The sequence below is a fragment of the Camelina sativa genome, chromosome 2 (assembly GCF_000633955.1).
Source record: "Camelina sativa cultivar DH55 chromosome 2, Cs, whole genome shotgun sequence".
Lineage (NCBI taxonomy): Eukaryota > Viridiplantae > Streptophyta > Magnoliopsida > Brassicales > Brassicaceae > Camelina > Camelina sativa.
The window spans coordinates 368,899-385,722 of NC_025686.1; the positions used below are offsets into that span (position 1 = coordinate 368,899).

The following is a 16,824-nucleotide window of genomic DNA, read 5'->3' on the forward strand; positions in this document are numbered from 1 at the left end:
CGTCGTCGTCCTCCTCCTCCTCCTCCTTCTCCTCCTCCTCCTCCTATACGTGATAGGGACAAGAACCAGGATTTCTTTGTGAGTCAAGTCAGTAGTAGAAAGCTATAAACTATAAAGTGTAAAAGAATTGAACCATCATTTTGTCAGCCTAGACAATACAAATAAATGTAGATACCTTGGAGGATGAAGTATCCGGGGCATTGGTCAGAAAATACTCCTGCAGGTTTTTTACATATAGTTTCAGTCAAGTCAGCAACAGAGGCCCCTAGGCTAGTAACCAAAATTATTAAAGAAACATATGCATATATATACATTCAATATCATCCCCCGTAGATAAGCCTTTCCCAGGAGATAATCCTGCAGGTCTTTCGTAGTTTCAGTCATCTCTTTGAAAGATTTCCTCAATCTTATCATTTCCTGCCAAGAGAATAATGAATTAGACTCATCAATAATGAATAATGAATTAAGTGTGGTGAAAACAAATACAGAATCGAAGCATATGATCCTTAATTAGTTCAAAGTTTTTTCATTTCAAGTAGTAAATAGAAGAAACGTCGTAACATGCATGCATATACCTTCGTTGAAATCCAGGGTAGATCAGCATTCCCCATGAGAATATCCTGCAGGTCTTTCGTAGTTTCAGTCATCTCTTTGAAAGATTTCTTCATTTTTTTCATTTCCTGCCATTCAATTTCAAGAGAAAAAAAAAAAACAATGAATTAGAAAAATACTCATTAATGTCTGATTTAAGTGTGGTGAGAAGAATCGAAGCATATGATCGTAGTTCAAAGTCTTTTCATTTCAAGTAGTAAATAGAAGAAACGTCGTAACATGGGATCGCGTTAATAAATATTTACAGAATCATACCTTCTCATGATCAGATGTCTTCTTGCGCTTCTTCTTGGGTTCCAAATCATCTTCAACAGTTTGCTACAGAGAAGAGTAAATTTTAACACTATGTGAGAGTGAGTTATAGTGAGTGAGTGAGAGAGAGAGAGGACATAAATATTAAGTTAAGAACGTCGTTCGTGGCACTTCTTCTGTCAAAAGAAAGATTATTAAGAAATTATTAAGAGAAAGACGAACTGTTAAGTTTTCTGACCTTGCTCTTAGATTTATTCTTGCGTTTCTTCGGATTTACATCCGTCTCCGAGTTCTGTAGCTCTCCCTCAGCTTAAGCATCAAAAGAAACAGTTCGAATTAGCATAATACAACAGTTCAATCTCACCAAACTATCTCCATACATATGTATATGCATATGCCTTGTATAATAAAGAGCAAGCTAAGCAGATTTTATATATGTTATGTTGATGGTTAAAAATACCCTCGAGCACCAAAGAAACCTAAATTTTCTTACCTTTCTGCAAAGGCTTCGTGCCCTCACCATCTGGTGATTCAACATCGGTGGATGTGGAGCATCTCTTCAGTCTCTTGCCCTCCTTGCCCATGGAGAAGATAGAGTTGAAAATTCCAAGCGGCTATTTTTTTTTTACTAGGCTAACAGAACACTGGTCGTGGTTTCGAGCTTAAGTTAGGGTTTAACAAAAATATACATACATTCCATGTGGAATTAAACGACATCGATCAATAATTTCCGCAAAATACATATAGACATAAATTTTTGAATTAAACACACACTAGATTTTTGTTATATATATAATATATATAATAATTATTATTATTTATACTAGGACTCAGACCCCCCCGCGATGTCGCGGGGAAAGTATTTTAGAAAAAAACAAATTTAATTAAAAATTTAAAATTATAGATTATGAAATTATTTGAATGTAATAGAATAGTTTGAAACCTTGAATACATAAACTGTTATTAAAAACACAATCATTAAAATGAAAACTTATAACAAAAAAATATTATATAGAATAGACGCAATTTTAAAGTATTATAAATATAAAATATTTTTATGAAGAATTATGGTAAGGAGGAATTTTTTTTACTTTTAAAGGAATAAATGCTAGAGAATAATTTAGAGAGCTGTAAAAACCGTTGAGATTAAAATTTTATATTATTTTGAATCATGACAAATAAAAAATAAAAACAGTTCAAACTGACAAATATATATATTTCAAAAGATACAAATATTCGAATAGACACAACTATACAATGAACAGTTGCAACTTCACAAAAAAACCGTTACAATGAACAATCANAAGCAAAAAAAAAAAAACAGAGTTACAATTATTTAGCAATGATCGAAAGCTAAAATATCAAAATAAAGCAAAACAGAACCAGAAAATAATAAAACTCAATGAACTCAATGAACCATCACGTCCAATTCCTTTACCACCACGAGCAAGATCAATGAACCATTATNATAGATTTTTTTGAAAAATTATCCAAAAAGTACGATTGAAAAAACACAAATTTTGGTGGCATTTATTCGGATTGCTATTATATAGGTACTTTCATTATTTTTAATATATATGATTAACTAAAAGTTGTAAATTAGATTCATCATTCCAAAAATCTTTTGTTAAATTAAGAATTGGCGGAATTTCTTATTTTTAAAAGAATGAATGCTAGAGAATAATTTAGAGAGATGTAAAAACTGTTGAGATTGAAATTTTATATTATTTGTATCATGGCAAAAAAAATAAAAACAGTTCAAACAGACAAATATATAGATTTCAAAATATACGAATATTCGAATAGACATAACTCTATAATGAACAGTTTCAAATTTATAAAAAAACCGTTACAATGAACAATCACAACTTTTTGTTTAACACATAATTTAAATTTTCCACAGATTTTTTGGAAGATTATCCAAAAGGTACGATTGAAAAAACATAACCTTTGGTGGCATTTATTCGAGATAGATTCATCATTCCAAAAATCTTTTGTTAAATCAAAAATTAGAGGAATTTTTGATTTTTAAAAGAAGGAATGCTAGAAAATAATTTAGAAAAATGTATAAACCGTGAGATTGAAATTTTAGTTGATTTTGTGTTATGGCAAAAAAATGAAAACAGTGTAAGCAGACAAATATATATAGATTTCAAAAATACGAATGTTCCAATCAATACAACTTTACACTGAACAGTTGTAACTTTTCATAATNCAAAGTCATTAAAATTCTCCTTAAATCCCAAACCAATACCCCCCTCTAAGTCAAATTTTTCCTAATGGTTTAATTATTTTAAATAATCTTAGTTAAGTCAACTTGATTTTTCTATGTCAAATATTCTAGTATTTGTATTGTTGACAAATAATAAAATAAGGATTTAATCTGTGTTAGCACAAATTTAATGATAGTTTATTAATTCCAACATGTCCTCTTTATGACCCATCTAATATATAACCATATTATATAATATTTTAAACTTTTAGAATTTTACATATTCGTAATATTTTAAAATTTTACTAAGTTTAGATATTATTAATTATAATATTTAAATAAATGTGAACCGAAGTTCTTTCNATTGAAAAAACACAACTGTTGGTCGCATTTATTCGGTTTGTTATTATTACATAGATTTTATATTGTATTTGTTTGTTAAATATTGGATGTTCTGTAAATAGAGTAATAACTAAATTTTCCGGACCTTTGTGCGGTTAAATGTTTATATTAATTTTTTTATGGGCAATACACTTCATGACTATTTGTTTGTTATATTTAATTTGTTTTGTTTAGTGTTTGAGATTTTATTCTAATTATTGATTATTATAACAAAAAATAAGGGATCTAAATATATAATAAGTAATTTATACACTGTGATTAAGAGGGGGTATTGGTTTGGGATTTAAAGAGAATTTTAATGACTTTAAAAGTTATGTAAAATATGTTGTTATTCAATCAAGACTTTTTAAAACTCTCTTAAAATTTGGTGTTATTAGTTGTGGATTTGTAAAAAGTTATCTAAAATCTTCATAAATCTAGTTTTATTAGATTAAGAGTTTTATCAAGTCATTAAAAGTTTTATGTTATTCAAAACAAACAAAAGAGTCTTGGATTGTTAATGAATTCAATTATTATGTTATTGGTTTAGGATTCTATATTATTTTCTTCATAAGAAAAGTCATGTAAACACTCTCATCAAATAGAGAGATTGTGAATCATAGTCCATGACTTTTTGTTTTTATTTTGTAAAAAATGAAGAAATAATAAACTGGGTTTTCAACGTGGGTCTTTCTAATTATCTTCCATCATATCTCCACCCATCTCAACCAAACTCATATACCAAGCAAAAAAAAAAAAACAGAGTTACAATTATTTAGCAATGATCGAAAGCTAAAATATCAAAATAAAGCAAAACAGAACCAGAAAATAATAAAACTCAATGAACTCAATGAACCATCACGTCCAATTCCTTCACCACCACGAGCAAGATCAATGAACCATTATGTCTGATTTCTCCACCACCACCAAGGAAGAACCATGGCCCGTCACGTCAGATTCCTTCAACACCACCGGGCAAGAGCCAACGTTTTATGATAATGAAAAAACTTCTAGTAATAAAATAATGTTCTGGAGATTTTAACCTCCCACCATGTCCTCCTCCGAGTCTCTTTCTCTCTTTCTCTTTATATTTTTAATCTCTTTTTTGACAAAAGCGTTGTATAACAAGAGAATATTGTGCAATATTTTTTGAGGAAGTTTGCAAGATTTTATGAAAGATTTTACAAGATTAGGAAAACAAATCAGCCAGATTTTAAAAAACTTTCTAAACAATCTCTTAAATTTTATACTTTCTATGATTTTATTCAAAGTCATTAAAATTCTCCTTAAATCCCAAACCAATACCCCCCTCTAAGTCAAATTTTTCCTAATGGTTTAATTATTTTAAATAATCTTAGTTAAGTCAACTTGATTTTTCTATGTCAAATATTCTAGTATTTGTATTGTTGACAAATAATAAAATAAGGATTTAATCTGTGTTAGCACAAATTTAATGATAGTTTATTAATTCCAACATGTCCTCTTTATGACCCATCTAATATATAACCATATTATATAATATTTTAAACTTTTAGAATTTTACATATTCGTAATATTTTAAAATTTTACTAAGTTTAGATATTATTAATTATAATATTTAAATAAATGTGAACCGAAGTTCTTTCTACGTTAAGAATCAAAACTCACAGGTTTTGGAAAACAAAATAGGAATCAAATAAAATGTTTTCTTTGTTTGCAAAGGATTAGGAGATAAAATATATTCAAAATACAATAGAATGTGTGGTTAAATATATCATAGTTTTATTTTTCCATAATAGAATGTGTGGTTATATATAATATATCATAGAATGTGTTGTAATTATTTTTAGTTGGGATAGGAATATACAATATTTAGGAAACAAAATCTGACGTAATGTTATTTTCAGAAAATTTTTTGAGATTAACTTTGTAAATAAGTTTTTAAATAAGTACAAATAAAATGGTATAACTTAAAATGTACTATAAAAATGTATATATCGATTAAAGCTATGAATTAAAACAATAGTTAAAGGACATTATTTGCTTGTAATTAAATTTGTGACCCATTTGTTAATATATTAAAAAAATACTAGTAAATATTTCCTTTTTGCCAAAGTTCAGTTTCCGTTCAATAATTATGTTGACAAAAAATATCTTACTATATTAATTGGGAAGTACAAATATTAAACTAACCTTAAAATGTGTAAAAAATTACATTCAATTGCCATTATAAAAATTTAATTAATTAATTAATCTTTATTAATAAACAAATAAAAATTGAGAGGCAGATCTAATTAAATTAAATCTAAAAAGTAAAAAAAAAGTCTAAACTAATTCATACTTAATAAAAAATAATAATTAAAAAAACAAACAAAAGCGACGAACCAAGATGAAGAGAATGAGCAAGAGTTAACCAAATACAATAAGAAACCTAGATACAGAGAGAGAGAGCAACGCAACTAGACGATTATCAGAAAACTACGGTGGCTAAATAAACGGCGAGAGACTCACTGTACGAATTTGATATAACGGCGGCGAAATAGCTCTGTTCTGGCGAAGTGAGAGAGACGAAGCAGACGGAGAAACTATATTCAACTTTACTCTTACAACTGGTACGCATATAGTGGTGCAACGTGTGTGGTCGTCACATTTCCTCGTTTCACAGTGACAGCTTGCATTTTCGTTCCTGCTTTTGGCAACGTTCCTGTGTACGTACTCCAGCACCCTTCGACCTGCAACTTTTTTTTTCTTTTGTTGTTTTTGTCTTTTAGCGATGAACAAGAGTGAGCTCATTTTTGAATGTATACTAGATTTTAACCCGCGGTACACCGCAGACATATAATTTTTATTATAATTTATATTTATGTTGTATCTATTTGTTAAATATTGGATGTTTTTTAAATAGAGAAATAACTAAATTTTCTGATTGTTGTGCAGATAAATGTTTATATTATTTTTTTAACCCGCAATACACTTCATAACCATTTGTTTGTTATATTTAGTTTTTTTTTTGTTTAGTATTTGAGATTCTATTTTGATTTTTAGTTATTATAACAAAAAATAAGGGATCTAAATACATAATAAGTAATTTATATGTTGTGATTAAGTCACATTATTCCTAATGATTTAATTGTTTTACACAATCTTAGTTAAAGTAACTTGATTTTATGTCAAATATTTTAATATTAGTAGTGTTGATAAATAATTAAATGAGGATTTAACCCATGTTAACACAAATTTAATAATATTTTATTAATTCCAATATGTCCTCTTTATAACTCATCTACTATATAACCACATTATATAGCATTTTAAACTTTTTTAATTTTACATATTTGTAATAATTAAAATTTTTATTAGGTTTATATATGTTAATTATAATATTTAAAAAAATATCAATCAAAGTTTTTCTTACGTTAAGAATCAAAGCTCACAGCTTTTGAAAAACAAAATGGGAATCAAATTGTTGTTTTCTTTGTTTCCGAAGGATTCATATATAAAATATCTTCAAAACACAAGAGAATGTGTGGGTAAATATATGATAGATTTTATTTCCATATTGAAATGTAAAATATTTAGGAAACAAAATCTATAGTAATATTAGTTTTGGAAATTTTTTAGGGATTAAGGTTGTTAATAACATTTTAAATAAACAAAACTAATAGGGCATAACACAAAATATATTTCAAAAATGTTAATATAGATAATTGCTAAACGAAAAACACCTTGGGTGAGTCGAGAATAACGACGTCTGCTAAGCCCAGTCATACTTCATATTATTACATATACTGGAATTGTAAGCCCAGTGAAAGCCCAATAGTGACGTGTCAATGTTTTATTCTTGAGTTTACCTAAGCGCCTGCCTACCTGTCTTTTTCTTTGGATGTGGCAAGGGTGAGGTCATCTTCGGCTGTAACGGCTCAGATATTTTCCACGCCAAGTTCCAATAATACCCTCGGAAGTTTACCGAAGGAATTAAAAAAAGGAAACGTAAGGGAGACATTCGGGTAGGTTCGTCGTAACTCGGAGAGCAACGGATGTTCCTTCCAACTACTAGAAGATGATGTGCCACGTGTCACTTTATACCATACTCAACCGGATTTAAACCAACTCTTATCCGGTTCCAATAAAACTCAACCAACGCTGCAATTAATATTAATTAGAGGAAAGCCTCTAGGAGGTTCAGAGGAGCTATTCATTCCACTTCGTCTCTTTTCACTACGGTTGTTATAATAAAATGAAAAAAATCTAACAAGTAACCAACCATGCTTCTGTTTATCGAATTCATGTATAATCTTCTAAATTGCGATTTTCTTTTTTTTTGTAATGGATAATCCGCCCGGTATACATTTAACAATTGAATTAATTTAGTTTTTTTTTTAATAGTAAAATCTCTATAATTTAATAATCATTAAAAATCTCATAAAATTCAAATTATTTTTACAATTATTACATTGTTCAAATCCATGAATTTTATATATTTGGTAAAATCCATAAAATAAAACAAAATCGTTTTGAAGCGGTCGTGTTTAGAAATCTCCATTTAATTCTTGATTTTTTTAGTTGTATCTATTATATTGAATAAAATCTAATATTTGTGATTTATTTGATGTTAATAAGATGTCATTGCCTTGATTGAAAACTTTCAAATTCTTTTGTATTGTTTGATTAGACTAACTATATATATTTGCAAAAGCTCAGTTTGGTATAACTAACTATATATATTTATGAATATATATATCTTATTATATAAAGTTCAATGACAAAATTTTTTATTAATGAGATCGTGACATGTGTCAATTATATCATTCAGATAGATATTGATACGTGTCAATTTTAAATTTATTAAAATTATAAAAAAATAAAAATGTAAAATTTCAAAACCTACCATAAAAAGGTTTCATATAAAAGTAAAATAGAGAAAAAACCTAATTTTATTTAAAATATTTAAACAGTTTTAAAATTTAGAAAAAAATCATTATAAGAAAATTATATATATATCATAAAATTCTAAATTATAATATTGTTTACTTATAATATTGTTTACTTATTTTAATTTTAATCTGAATGGTGTTAAAATTCAAATTTGCTACATGAATATGAATTGTTGTCAACTTCAAAATTTGTTTGAATAATTTTAAAGGACATAACCCTACGTCTATGAAACATCTATAGGAGCCCTATAGTTGATTCCCTTGTCATGGACAATGACTTCAGCCTACTCTAAAATATTTGATTCCATCAATACTAAATAATTAGCAATATATATATGGAAAAATGTCAAAAAAAAAAATCACCAATTTTCAAATTTGGGTTATATAAATCACCAAGATTAGGTCATTTTTTTGACCCAAATTTGAAAATTAGTGATTTTTTTGACATTTTTCCCACCATATAAATTGCAACCACAACTACCTATACAACCATTATCATATATATGATTACATGTTTTAAAAATATATACCATTTTCATTACCTTCAAAGCAAGTGGCATCGATTAATTGGCTGAAATAATTATTGTGGATAAAAATAAAATAAATATATGTGCTCTTTTTCTATTGATTGTAGAGATTTCTGGTTTGTTTTTTTCACCAAATTATTTAATATCGATTACACTTAAACTTAATAATATTTTATTTTTTTATACCAAAATTCATCATTTTTATACTCTATAAATAGATACTTTTCATTTGATTTGGACACAAAAAACTCATTTTCTCGAAATGGATCCCAATAATAATCCATTTAACACCCAATATTCTTCTAATTACCCCTTTAACTATCCAAATCTCAACAATTACCAATTTTAAAATCAGTCTTCTAACCAACCCCAAAATATATCAAATTATGAGTTTTCACCAAAAAATTTCATGCTTTCAGTTATTCCAAAATATCATCTATTTTATGGACCGATGATGTCATATTCATCTCAAACAACTCATTGTTCTTCTACTCTGACGGGTAATGAGCTCGGTGGAGTAACTGAATTTTCTACTCAAATGGTTCTCGGTGATATGAGAGATGTCAATGAAGTCACTCTAAATGCAGAAGATGCAACCCTACTCGCCGGATATGTTCCAAATGAACCACTGAGCAAAATTTGGTGCTAGTGAGTAGATGGATCAAATATGGAACCGACAACATTGTTACCTATATTTGCCAATCATGTGCATGCTAGATCTGAATTGCGTGATTCAAATGTACATCATGAATTGCAAGTAGATTTAGTGGAACACATAAGGGCAAAATTCAGTAATTAAAGAGATTTTTAAAGCTTTCTTGTTTTTGAATTGAGTTTATTTGTCTCTTGATTATCCAATCAAAATACAACAATATACCAAAAAAAGCTACAATATTTAAACAAAAAATCATAATTAAAGAAAAAAAAATTTGCACACAAAAAAAAAGGAAACAAAGTTTATAGATTTTTTATTAAAAAATATATGTCGGTTTAAGTTTATTTAAAAAGGGGTTATAGTGTATATTTTACAATTAAATGAAACTATAAGTCAGCTTTTAGTTAATAAATGAGGATTAAGGTTTTGACTTTACAAAACAAAATTCTATTTCGGTTAGGATTTATAAAAAAGTGGTTAGGGTTTAGATTTTACAATTAGACGAATTTATATATCAATTTAGGTTTATAAAATAATGGTTAGAATTTAGATTTTATAATTTAAAAAACTATAAATGTTAGGGTTAATGATTTTAAAATTTAGATTTAACATTTTTTATTTTATTAAATTATGTTGATTTAATTAGATAATATTTATTATTTTAGTTTGTTTAATTAAATTACATGATAAAATTTTGATTGATTGATTAAGAGGGAGTGAATAAGAGAGGTTCAGATTGCTTGTGGGTCATCAAGTGGTGGTATATTAACCAATTCCTAGTGGTGTTCTCTTGTGCTGAAAGCACTGATCCTCTGTTTCGTATATAGCTAAAACTATTTCTGAATCTGATTTTGTTGACAAAAGTTTGAAGCAGTATGGGAAAAGTTTCAGAATCTGTAACATGGGGCACCACTCGTTCAAGTTAAAACTAGTTCTGGATCAAATAACTAGAACAGACAGACAATGTTAAAAGACAATTTATGTGACTTAGAATTACAAGTTGTTTTGTTTCATAGAACCCAAAAAAGAAAAAAAAAAAGAAAAACCAAAGCAAACCAATGGCTTCCAAAACAGAGCAAGATTTGTTTATTCTTTAAAAGCCAGTAGGTAGTAATCTTCTTGTAAGGTCACTGGAAGTTGTGAATCCTCTTAGCTGATGTAAAAGTGTTGGATAGAAGCATGGCTATGGTCATTGGTCCTACACCACCAGGAACAGGAGTGATGGCTGATGCAACTTTGCTAGCCTCCTCATAGCAAATGTCTCCAACCAATCGATAGCCACGGGCAGCACTTGAATCCTGCAATGATGTACATATTTGAACGTCGCATACTGGTTGACTCGAAATCTACTAGATAACTGAATTACGCCAATTACCATATGTCAAAATTGTCCACTCACCTCAACAGGATTGATCCCGACATCAATGATGACTGCTCCCGGTTTTATCCAGCTTCCTCTGACCATGTTTGCTTGTCCAACAGCTGAGATAATAATATCAGCTTCTCTTGTGATTTCTTCAGGGTTCTTGGTTCTTGAGTGGATAATGGTAACAGTTGCATCTTCTCTCTATATTTACATAATACATAAATAAAGACTGAAAATATAACTAATGACTAATAATCCCAAAATGGCATCTTTCAGAAGGTTTCATCATTACCTGCAGTAACAGAGCAGCTGGCATACCAACAATGTTACTCCTTCCGATAACAACCGCTCTTTTTCCTTTGATGCCAATGTTGTATCTATGCAATAACTCAATGCATCCTTTGGGAGTACACGGTACAAATAAGGGTTCTCTTCCACGCATGGCAAGGCGTCCAATATTTAGCGGGTGGAATCCGTCAACGTCTTTCTCTATACCGACCGCATTCAATATGTTCTGTTCATCCATATGCTGCACAAACATCCCAACACACTATTGTAATTCACTGTTTATTTGTTAGTAATGAATGTGATCATAGACTTTGTTTACCGATGGCAGAGGCAACTGAACAAGGATTCCATGGACAGAAGGATCATCGTTGAAGCCAGAGACAGATCTCAACACCTCCTCTTCTGATGAATCTTCAGCGAGACAAACTTCGAACGATTTAATTCCAACAGAGTCACAAGCTTTCTTCTTGTTCCTCACATAAGTTGCAGAATCCTTTCTGTCCCCAACAAGGATCACTGCTAAACCAGGAACCACACCAATAGATTCCTTCATTCTTGAAACTTCGATTGTGATCTCATCTCTAATCTGTTTTGCCACAGCCTTTCCATCAATTACAGTTGCGGCACCCTCTGATTTTGTATCAGCTGTAGAGAAAAACCAAAATTTATGATTCCGACGAGAGGCTAAAGGAACAACAAGTCTAATTGTCTACAATTTACAATTTTCCAATCGATTTCAAGTTCAGTTCCGTGTTCAAAGGGTTTAATAATTACCGGAAATGGCAGAAATGGGAGAAGAGGAGGAGCGAATGCAGCCACGGCCAGAAGCAGTGGTCTGAAAGCGGAGTTGGCCGACGCATTGACGGAGGAGGGAAGTACCGTTGCGGCGGTTCAAATGGAAGAGACGCGACGTCGTGGAGGAGGAGCAGTCGGTAAACATCATCGACGCCATTTTTTTACAAGGCAAACAGAACACTAGTCTGCTCGTCGTGGCTTCGAACTCTGAAGTGAATTAGAAGAAGGTAGTGATGGAGACTGAAGAAGGTTCCTTTTAAAATTCGGTAGAGAGAAGAAACGAAGAATTGAAGAAGAAGAAGAAGAAGATGACTTCGTCGGAGACTACTAGGGTTTGGTTTTTTCCAATTAATTTCACGCTTCAATAGGGTTTAAAGTTTAAATCCCAAACCGGTTTGTTGATTTTACTTGAATTTTTCGGTTTTCTTATACCAGTCAAAGACTCTTTGCTTTTTTAAAAATAAATCCAAGAGTGTAATAATTAGACCAATGTTGTCGGATTAAAATGAAAACGAGGGATACATTCACATATTAGACCAATGTTGAATACAAATATTATTTGCTTTTGTTCTTCCCCGACAGGAAAAGAAACTAGAGAAATTTCAACACATCATCCCATCAAAATTTGAGAGTTTGTTACTTTTCCTCCACTACGATTCATCGAAATAAGGATTTGGTTTCTGTACAGTTTTAAGCAAAAGAAGTTGAAATATGTGGTCTTACCATACGCGAGAAAAATAGGTTAGATTGCAAGTGTGCCTTCAATAATCTGGTTATCGTCAGACGTATCAGGTGGTGATGGTGATTTTGGTTTGCTCGTCGTACCTCTAGAGAACCCGTAGCCTAGGGAGCTTCCACTTGCCTCACATAGCTGTACCATCATGGGATCCATTAAACTTGACATTAAGAAGTAATTTAGTTTTTTCTTATAGACAAAAACATACCTCGGCTAGTTCAGACAAGTGACGAGATCTGAACTCGTTGATCGTTGCTGCAATTTCTGACGTCGGTAATTTGGCCTGTAAAAGAAGCTGACAAGGTTAACAATTGATCTAATCTTTGACTACAAGAAGAATCTCTTGAGGCCATTGTTAATGTCATGTGCACGAAGAACAATCTCTTGTACCTGTGCAAGAACAGCAGCTGCCAACTGTAGACTTGGTTCCAGCGTCTCCGGAACAACCTAACAAGTTTTTGGGTCGAGTCTAATCAGTCTACATTCAAAAACTTGAGTAATAACTAATAATATAAAGAGAAGAAGGGTTATAAAGATATTACAGCCGTGGCGCCAGCTTTTTCAAGATTGAGGCCATGATCAACGTCATGTGCACGGACAAAGGTTTTGACATTGGGGAAATATTTGCTGAGAGCCCAGACACACCTGTAATTTGCTCCAGGTGTGTCTAAAGCAATAGCCGCAGCACATGCTCTATCTGCCCCAATTTTGTGGAGTACCTGCATGTACAAATAAAACAAAGTGAAGAATTTTTGGATGATGTCTGATTATACTATTGATTTGGTTCATTGGCTTTCTACTCGTACCTCTCTACTACCAGCGTCTCCAAAATAAACTGGGAGATCTAGGGAACGACCAATTGCTACTCTATCACTGTAAAATAGGATATTTTTGGTGCGAAATGAGACAAATAAAATGCTGTTTATATACATTGAGTAACACAAGGCAAAAATGTCATGTTACCTGCTGACATCGAGGGCAGCAAATGGGATAAGTCTTTCTGAAAGAAGCTGAGCAATTATCTGCGTAGCAGAAAGCAGGGGTCAATACGAATTTAATTATATAACACCTAGCAGACTCTAAATCAAACGATCTAAACTTCTCGAGAAGTTTTGTTTTCTCAAAGAGCTTATGATAACGATACCGACCTGACCAATTCGTCCAAATCCGCAAATAATGATGTGGCCCTGTAAATCATCCGTCTGCAAATAAATTCAGACAAAAGAAAACGACCAGTCATCACCAGTCATCTTTTCTAGCCTTGTAATGGTTTTTTCAACCAAAGAATGCATGAGCTTCAGAAGGATGCTAAGGTCAAGTACGGTCTTATTTATCTATATGATTTTGCAACAATAAGTATGGCTTTATTGTTTTAATTTTACAAACGATGCTCAAAAATGGTGAATAATTATTTATTTTCAAGTGTTCTGAAGGAGTACCTCGCTTTCAACTGGTAATAAACTTCGAACATCTTGTAACTCAAATTTAGACGCAATTAATTGGCCGCCGGCAGCTAACCAAGGCGTAAGAGCCATTGATATTCCCACGACGAGAAACAGCAACGAAGATAGCTGCGAAGTCATTATACCCTGTAGGAAACACCAATCAAGCCTTAAACAGGGAATAAAGTAGAACGGAAACCACTGTCGATGAAACATGGCAATATCGTTTTCTAGTTTTTATCTGAATGAAAAATTATAAACAAATAAAACTGCTAGCATCATGATGTGAGCCTAACTTTCCCAAAGATAATAGATGGGAAGCATCAAAAACAACCCATCTAGCTTTCATGCAACATTGCAATTACTAAACCCATTGAGAAAAGCAAAAATGAAATCATCATATATATAACAAACCTGATTGACAGCTTCTCCAAAAGCAACAAAAGCGAACTCGCCACCTGGAGCCAGAAGTAGACCGACCCTCACGGCTGATATAAGTGAAATGCCAAACAGTTTACCGATGATCGCCACTAATATAGTCTTGCCCACTAATAAGAGTCCTAAGGTCCCCATTATGACAGGGAAGTTGGCGAGAAGAAGTTTTGGATCAATGGACATGCCAACCTAAAATTACACAGTTTGTCCCGTTAGTTTCATGAACGAGAATAACTGTACTCAGAACTGAAAACAAATTAGAATCTTACAAGAGCATATTAGGGAATAGGTCATAACCCATTCTATATCCTATATATTCCCTAAACCAGTTCATCAATCAATTAGCTATTTTCAAGACATAGTTCAAAAATTACGGTCATGAAGAAGAGTCCCAAAAGAAGACCACGATATGGAGCAATATCTGATTCCACTTGCAAGGAAAATTCAGTCTCTGCAAGGAGTAGACCAGCCAAAAACGCTCCTAATGCCATGGAAAGTCCCGCCTAATTTAAGGAAAGAGAAAAAGCTACATTAACGAAACAAAAGACATGGCAGAATATACGAGAATGCCAAGCACCAACAAGGAAAACAAAGTTCATACCCTAGCTGTCAGTAAACTAGTCCCAAGAATAACGAGAAGTGTGTTGGCGGAGAATATCTCAGCATTTCTGTTCTCTGCAATTTGCTTGTAGATCGGCCGCAGAAGCTGTGTGTGCCACAAAAGGGGTCAATGCATTATAAAGCTATGAATTAGCACAACATCATGAGCAGCGTTAGCTATAGAGTTTCATTTTAAGTTCATGCAAACCCATTTTTTAGACAATCTAATGTTATTTCATCTTTTATCCGGATCTCTCTTTTGTTATTTAACTTATTCAGATATTTAGAGTCTCAAAAAGAGAAACTGGAAAACAATTGGACTTACGAGACGACCACCAGCAATTATGGCAGTAATAGCTACTGCTGCCTTGATTGCAGCAAGTCCAAGAGCTTCAGCAATGGCTTGAAATCCAATCTGAGAAAAGCAGTTAGAACTTAGCATTCTCTTCTTACCAAATAATTTCTAGGCTTCCTTGAGAAAAATGCAACACAATAGCAGTTTTCAACAAATACTAGCAACACATGACCATGAGTATTTCCTTCAAAGAGCAGAAGGAATATTGAACTTAAGCTGTCTGCCATTACATCACAATAAACACAACACAAAGGGATATACAAGAAAAAAAGTGAAACGCCAAAGCTAAGCTTACCCCTCCTTTAGATGAATTAGGTGAAATAAGTGGGATGAGAATCAGTAACACGACCACAGCCAGATCCTGTGAAGACCAACAAATTGACCAGAGTTATACCTAGCATAATAGGAATTGTACAAGCGCATTAACAACTTTGTGTTCTCAACAGACCTGAAAAAGCAAGACCGAAAATGTAGCTCGTCCATGTCTTGAGGTGCTCTCACCTCGTTCTTGTAGAACCTGGAAACCGAGTACATTGTCTCAGTTCAAACAATTGGTAGCTAAATCGCATGAAAAGCTAATTGAATCTATCAAAAATTATCTTTTTAAAACGTAAATTAAGAAAAATTCCTGGTTGTCTTCCCAAAAAACAGTAACAGGTTCACCTAAAATAAATAGAGCAAATTTGGAAGAATGTGACTGAATTTTACCTGAAGAACGACAGCAGTGGAAGACAATGCGAGGCCATTTCCAATTACAATTGCCGCTGGACCAGCCTGACCAGCAACATAGTGTGTGATCAAACCAATTACTGCTGCCGTTACCAGAACCTGGATTACAACAATCAAAAACCAAATTAAAGGACTAAAATACAGCAATATACACAGAAGCAGGCGTGCATTGTAGCTGGAAAAAAACACAATGAAAAAGAGTATTAGATTACCTGCGCAGAGCCTAATCCAAAAACATATTTCTTCATGGAACTAAGTCTTTCAACGGAGAGCTGTCAAACAAAGAAAATAGAAATAATTGGCTCTTCTCTCCTCCAAGCACATATCAAAGGAAAAAGGAACAACATAAAAGATATATCAAATACTGAAGTTCACCTCAAGGCCAATGTTGAAAAGCAAGAAGACAACTCCAAATTCTGCAATGGCCTTGGTTCCATGCACATTACGAATTATTGAGAGGCCATAAGGACCAATCAAAATTCCTGCCGCCAAATACCCAAGAACAGGGCTGCCTATAGATTGCAGC

At 31.9% G+C, this 16,824-nt stretch overlaps 2 protein-coding genes across 2 annotated transcripts in view; both read right to left on the bottom strand.

Annotated features, from left to right (window-relative positions):
* On the bottom strand, window positions 10,469-12,333 carry LOC104712129 (bifunctional protein FolD 4, chloroplastic-like). Its single transcript, XM_010428962.1, has 5 exons — window positions 11,981-12,333; window positions 11,526-11,851; window positions 11,211-11,447; window positions 10,952-11,119; window positions 10,469-10,850 (listed from the first exon to the last, which is right to left on the bottom strand). The coding sequence occupies exons 1-5, from the start codon at window positions 12,156-12,158 to the stop codon at window positions 10,680-10,682; spliced, it is 1,080 nt and encodes a 359-aa protein (XP_010427264.1). The 5' UTR covers window positions 12,159-12,333; the 3' UTR covers window positions 10,469-10,679.
* LOC104712144 (K(+) efflux antiporter 2, chloroplastic) overlaps window positions 12,502-16,824 on the bottom strand; it is a gene marked incomplete in the record, with an annotated part of 8,389 nt that continues 4,066 nt past the window's right edge. The window contains 16 exon segments of the mRNA XM_019233105.1: window positions 12,502-12,872; window positions 12,946-13,020; window positions 13,128-13,184; window positions 13,280-13,456; window positions 13,544-13,610; window positions 13,701-13,759; window positions 13,886-13,939; window positions 14,177-14,326; window positions 14,594-14,803; window positions 14,989-15,117; window positions 15,216-15,320; window positions 15,540-15,629; window positions 15,865-15,930; window positions 16,018-16,086; window positions 16,278-16,397; window positions 16,511-16,564. Coding sequence (XP_019088650.1) covers window positions 12,744-12,872; window positions 12,946-13,020; window positions 13,128-13,184; window positions 13,280-13,456; window positions 13,544-13,610; window positions 13,701-13,759; window positions 13,886-13,939; window positions 14,177-14,326; window positions 14,594-14,803; window positions 14,989-15,117; window positions 15,216-15,320; window positions 15,540-15,629; window positions 15,865-15,930; window positions 16,018-16,086; window positions 16,278-16,397; window positions 16,511-16,564 — 1,611 coding nt within the window.

Bases quoted from the DNA above. Each gene is read 5' to 3' on its own strand.
- LOC104712129 (XM_010428962.1), bottom strand. From the start codon at position 12,158: ATGGCGTCGATGATGTTTACCGACTGCTCCTCCTCCACGACGTCGCGT. The intron at 11,120-11,210 runs GTAATGATGAAA...ATGTAAATATAG, and splicing joins CAGCTGCTCTGTTACTGCAG to AGAGAAGATGCAACTGTTAC. The intron at 10,851-10,951 runs GTGAGTGGACAA...ACATCATTGCAG, and splicing joins TCGGGATCAATCCTGTTGAG to GATTCAAGTGCTGCCCGTGG.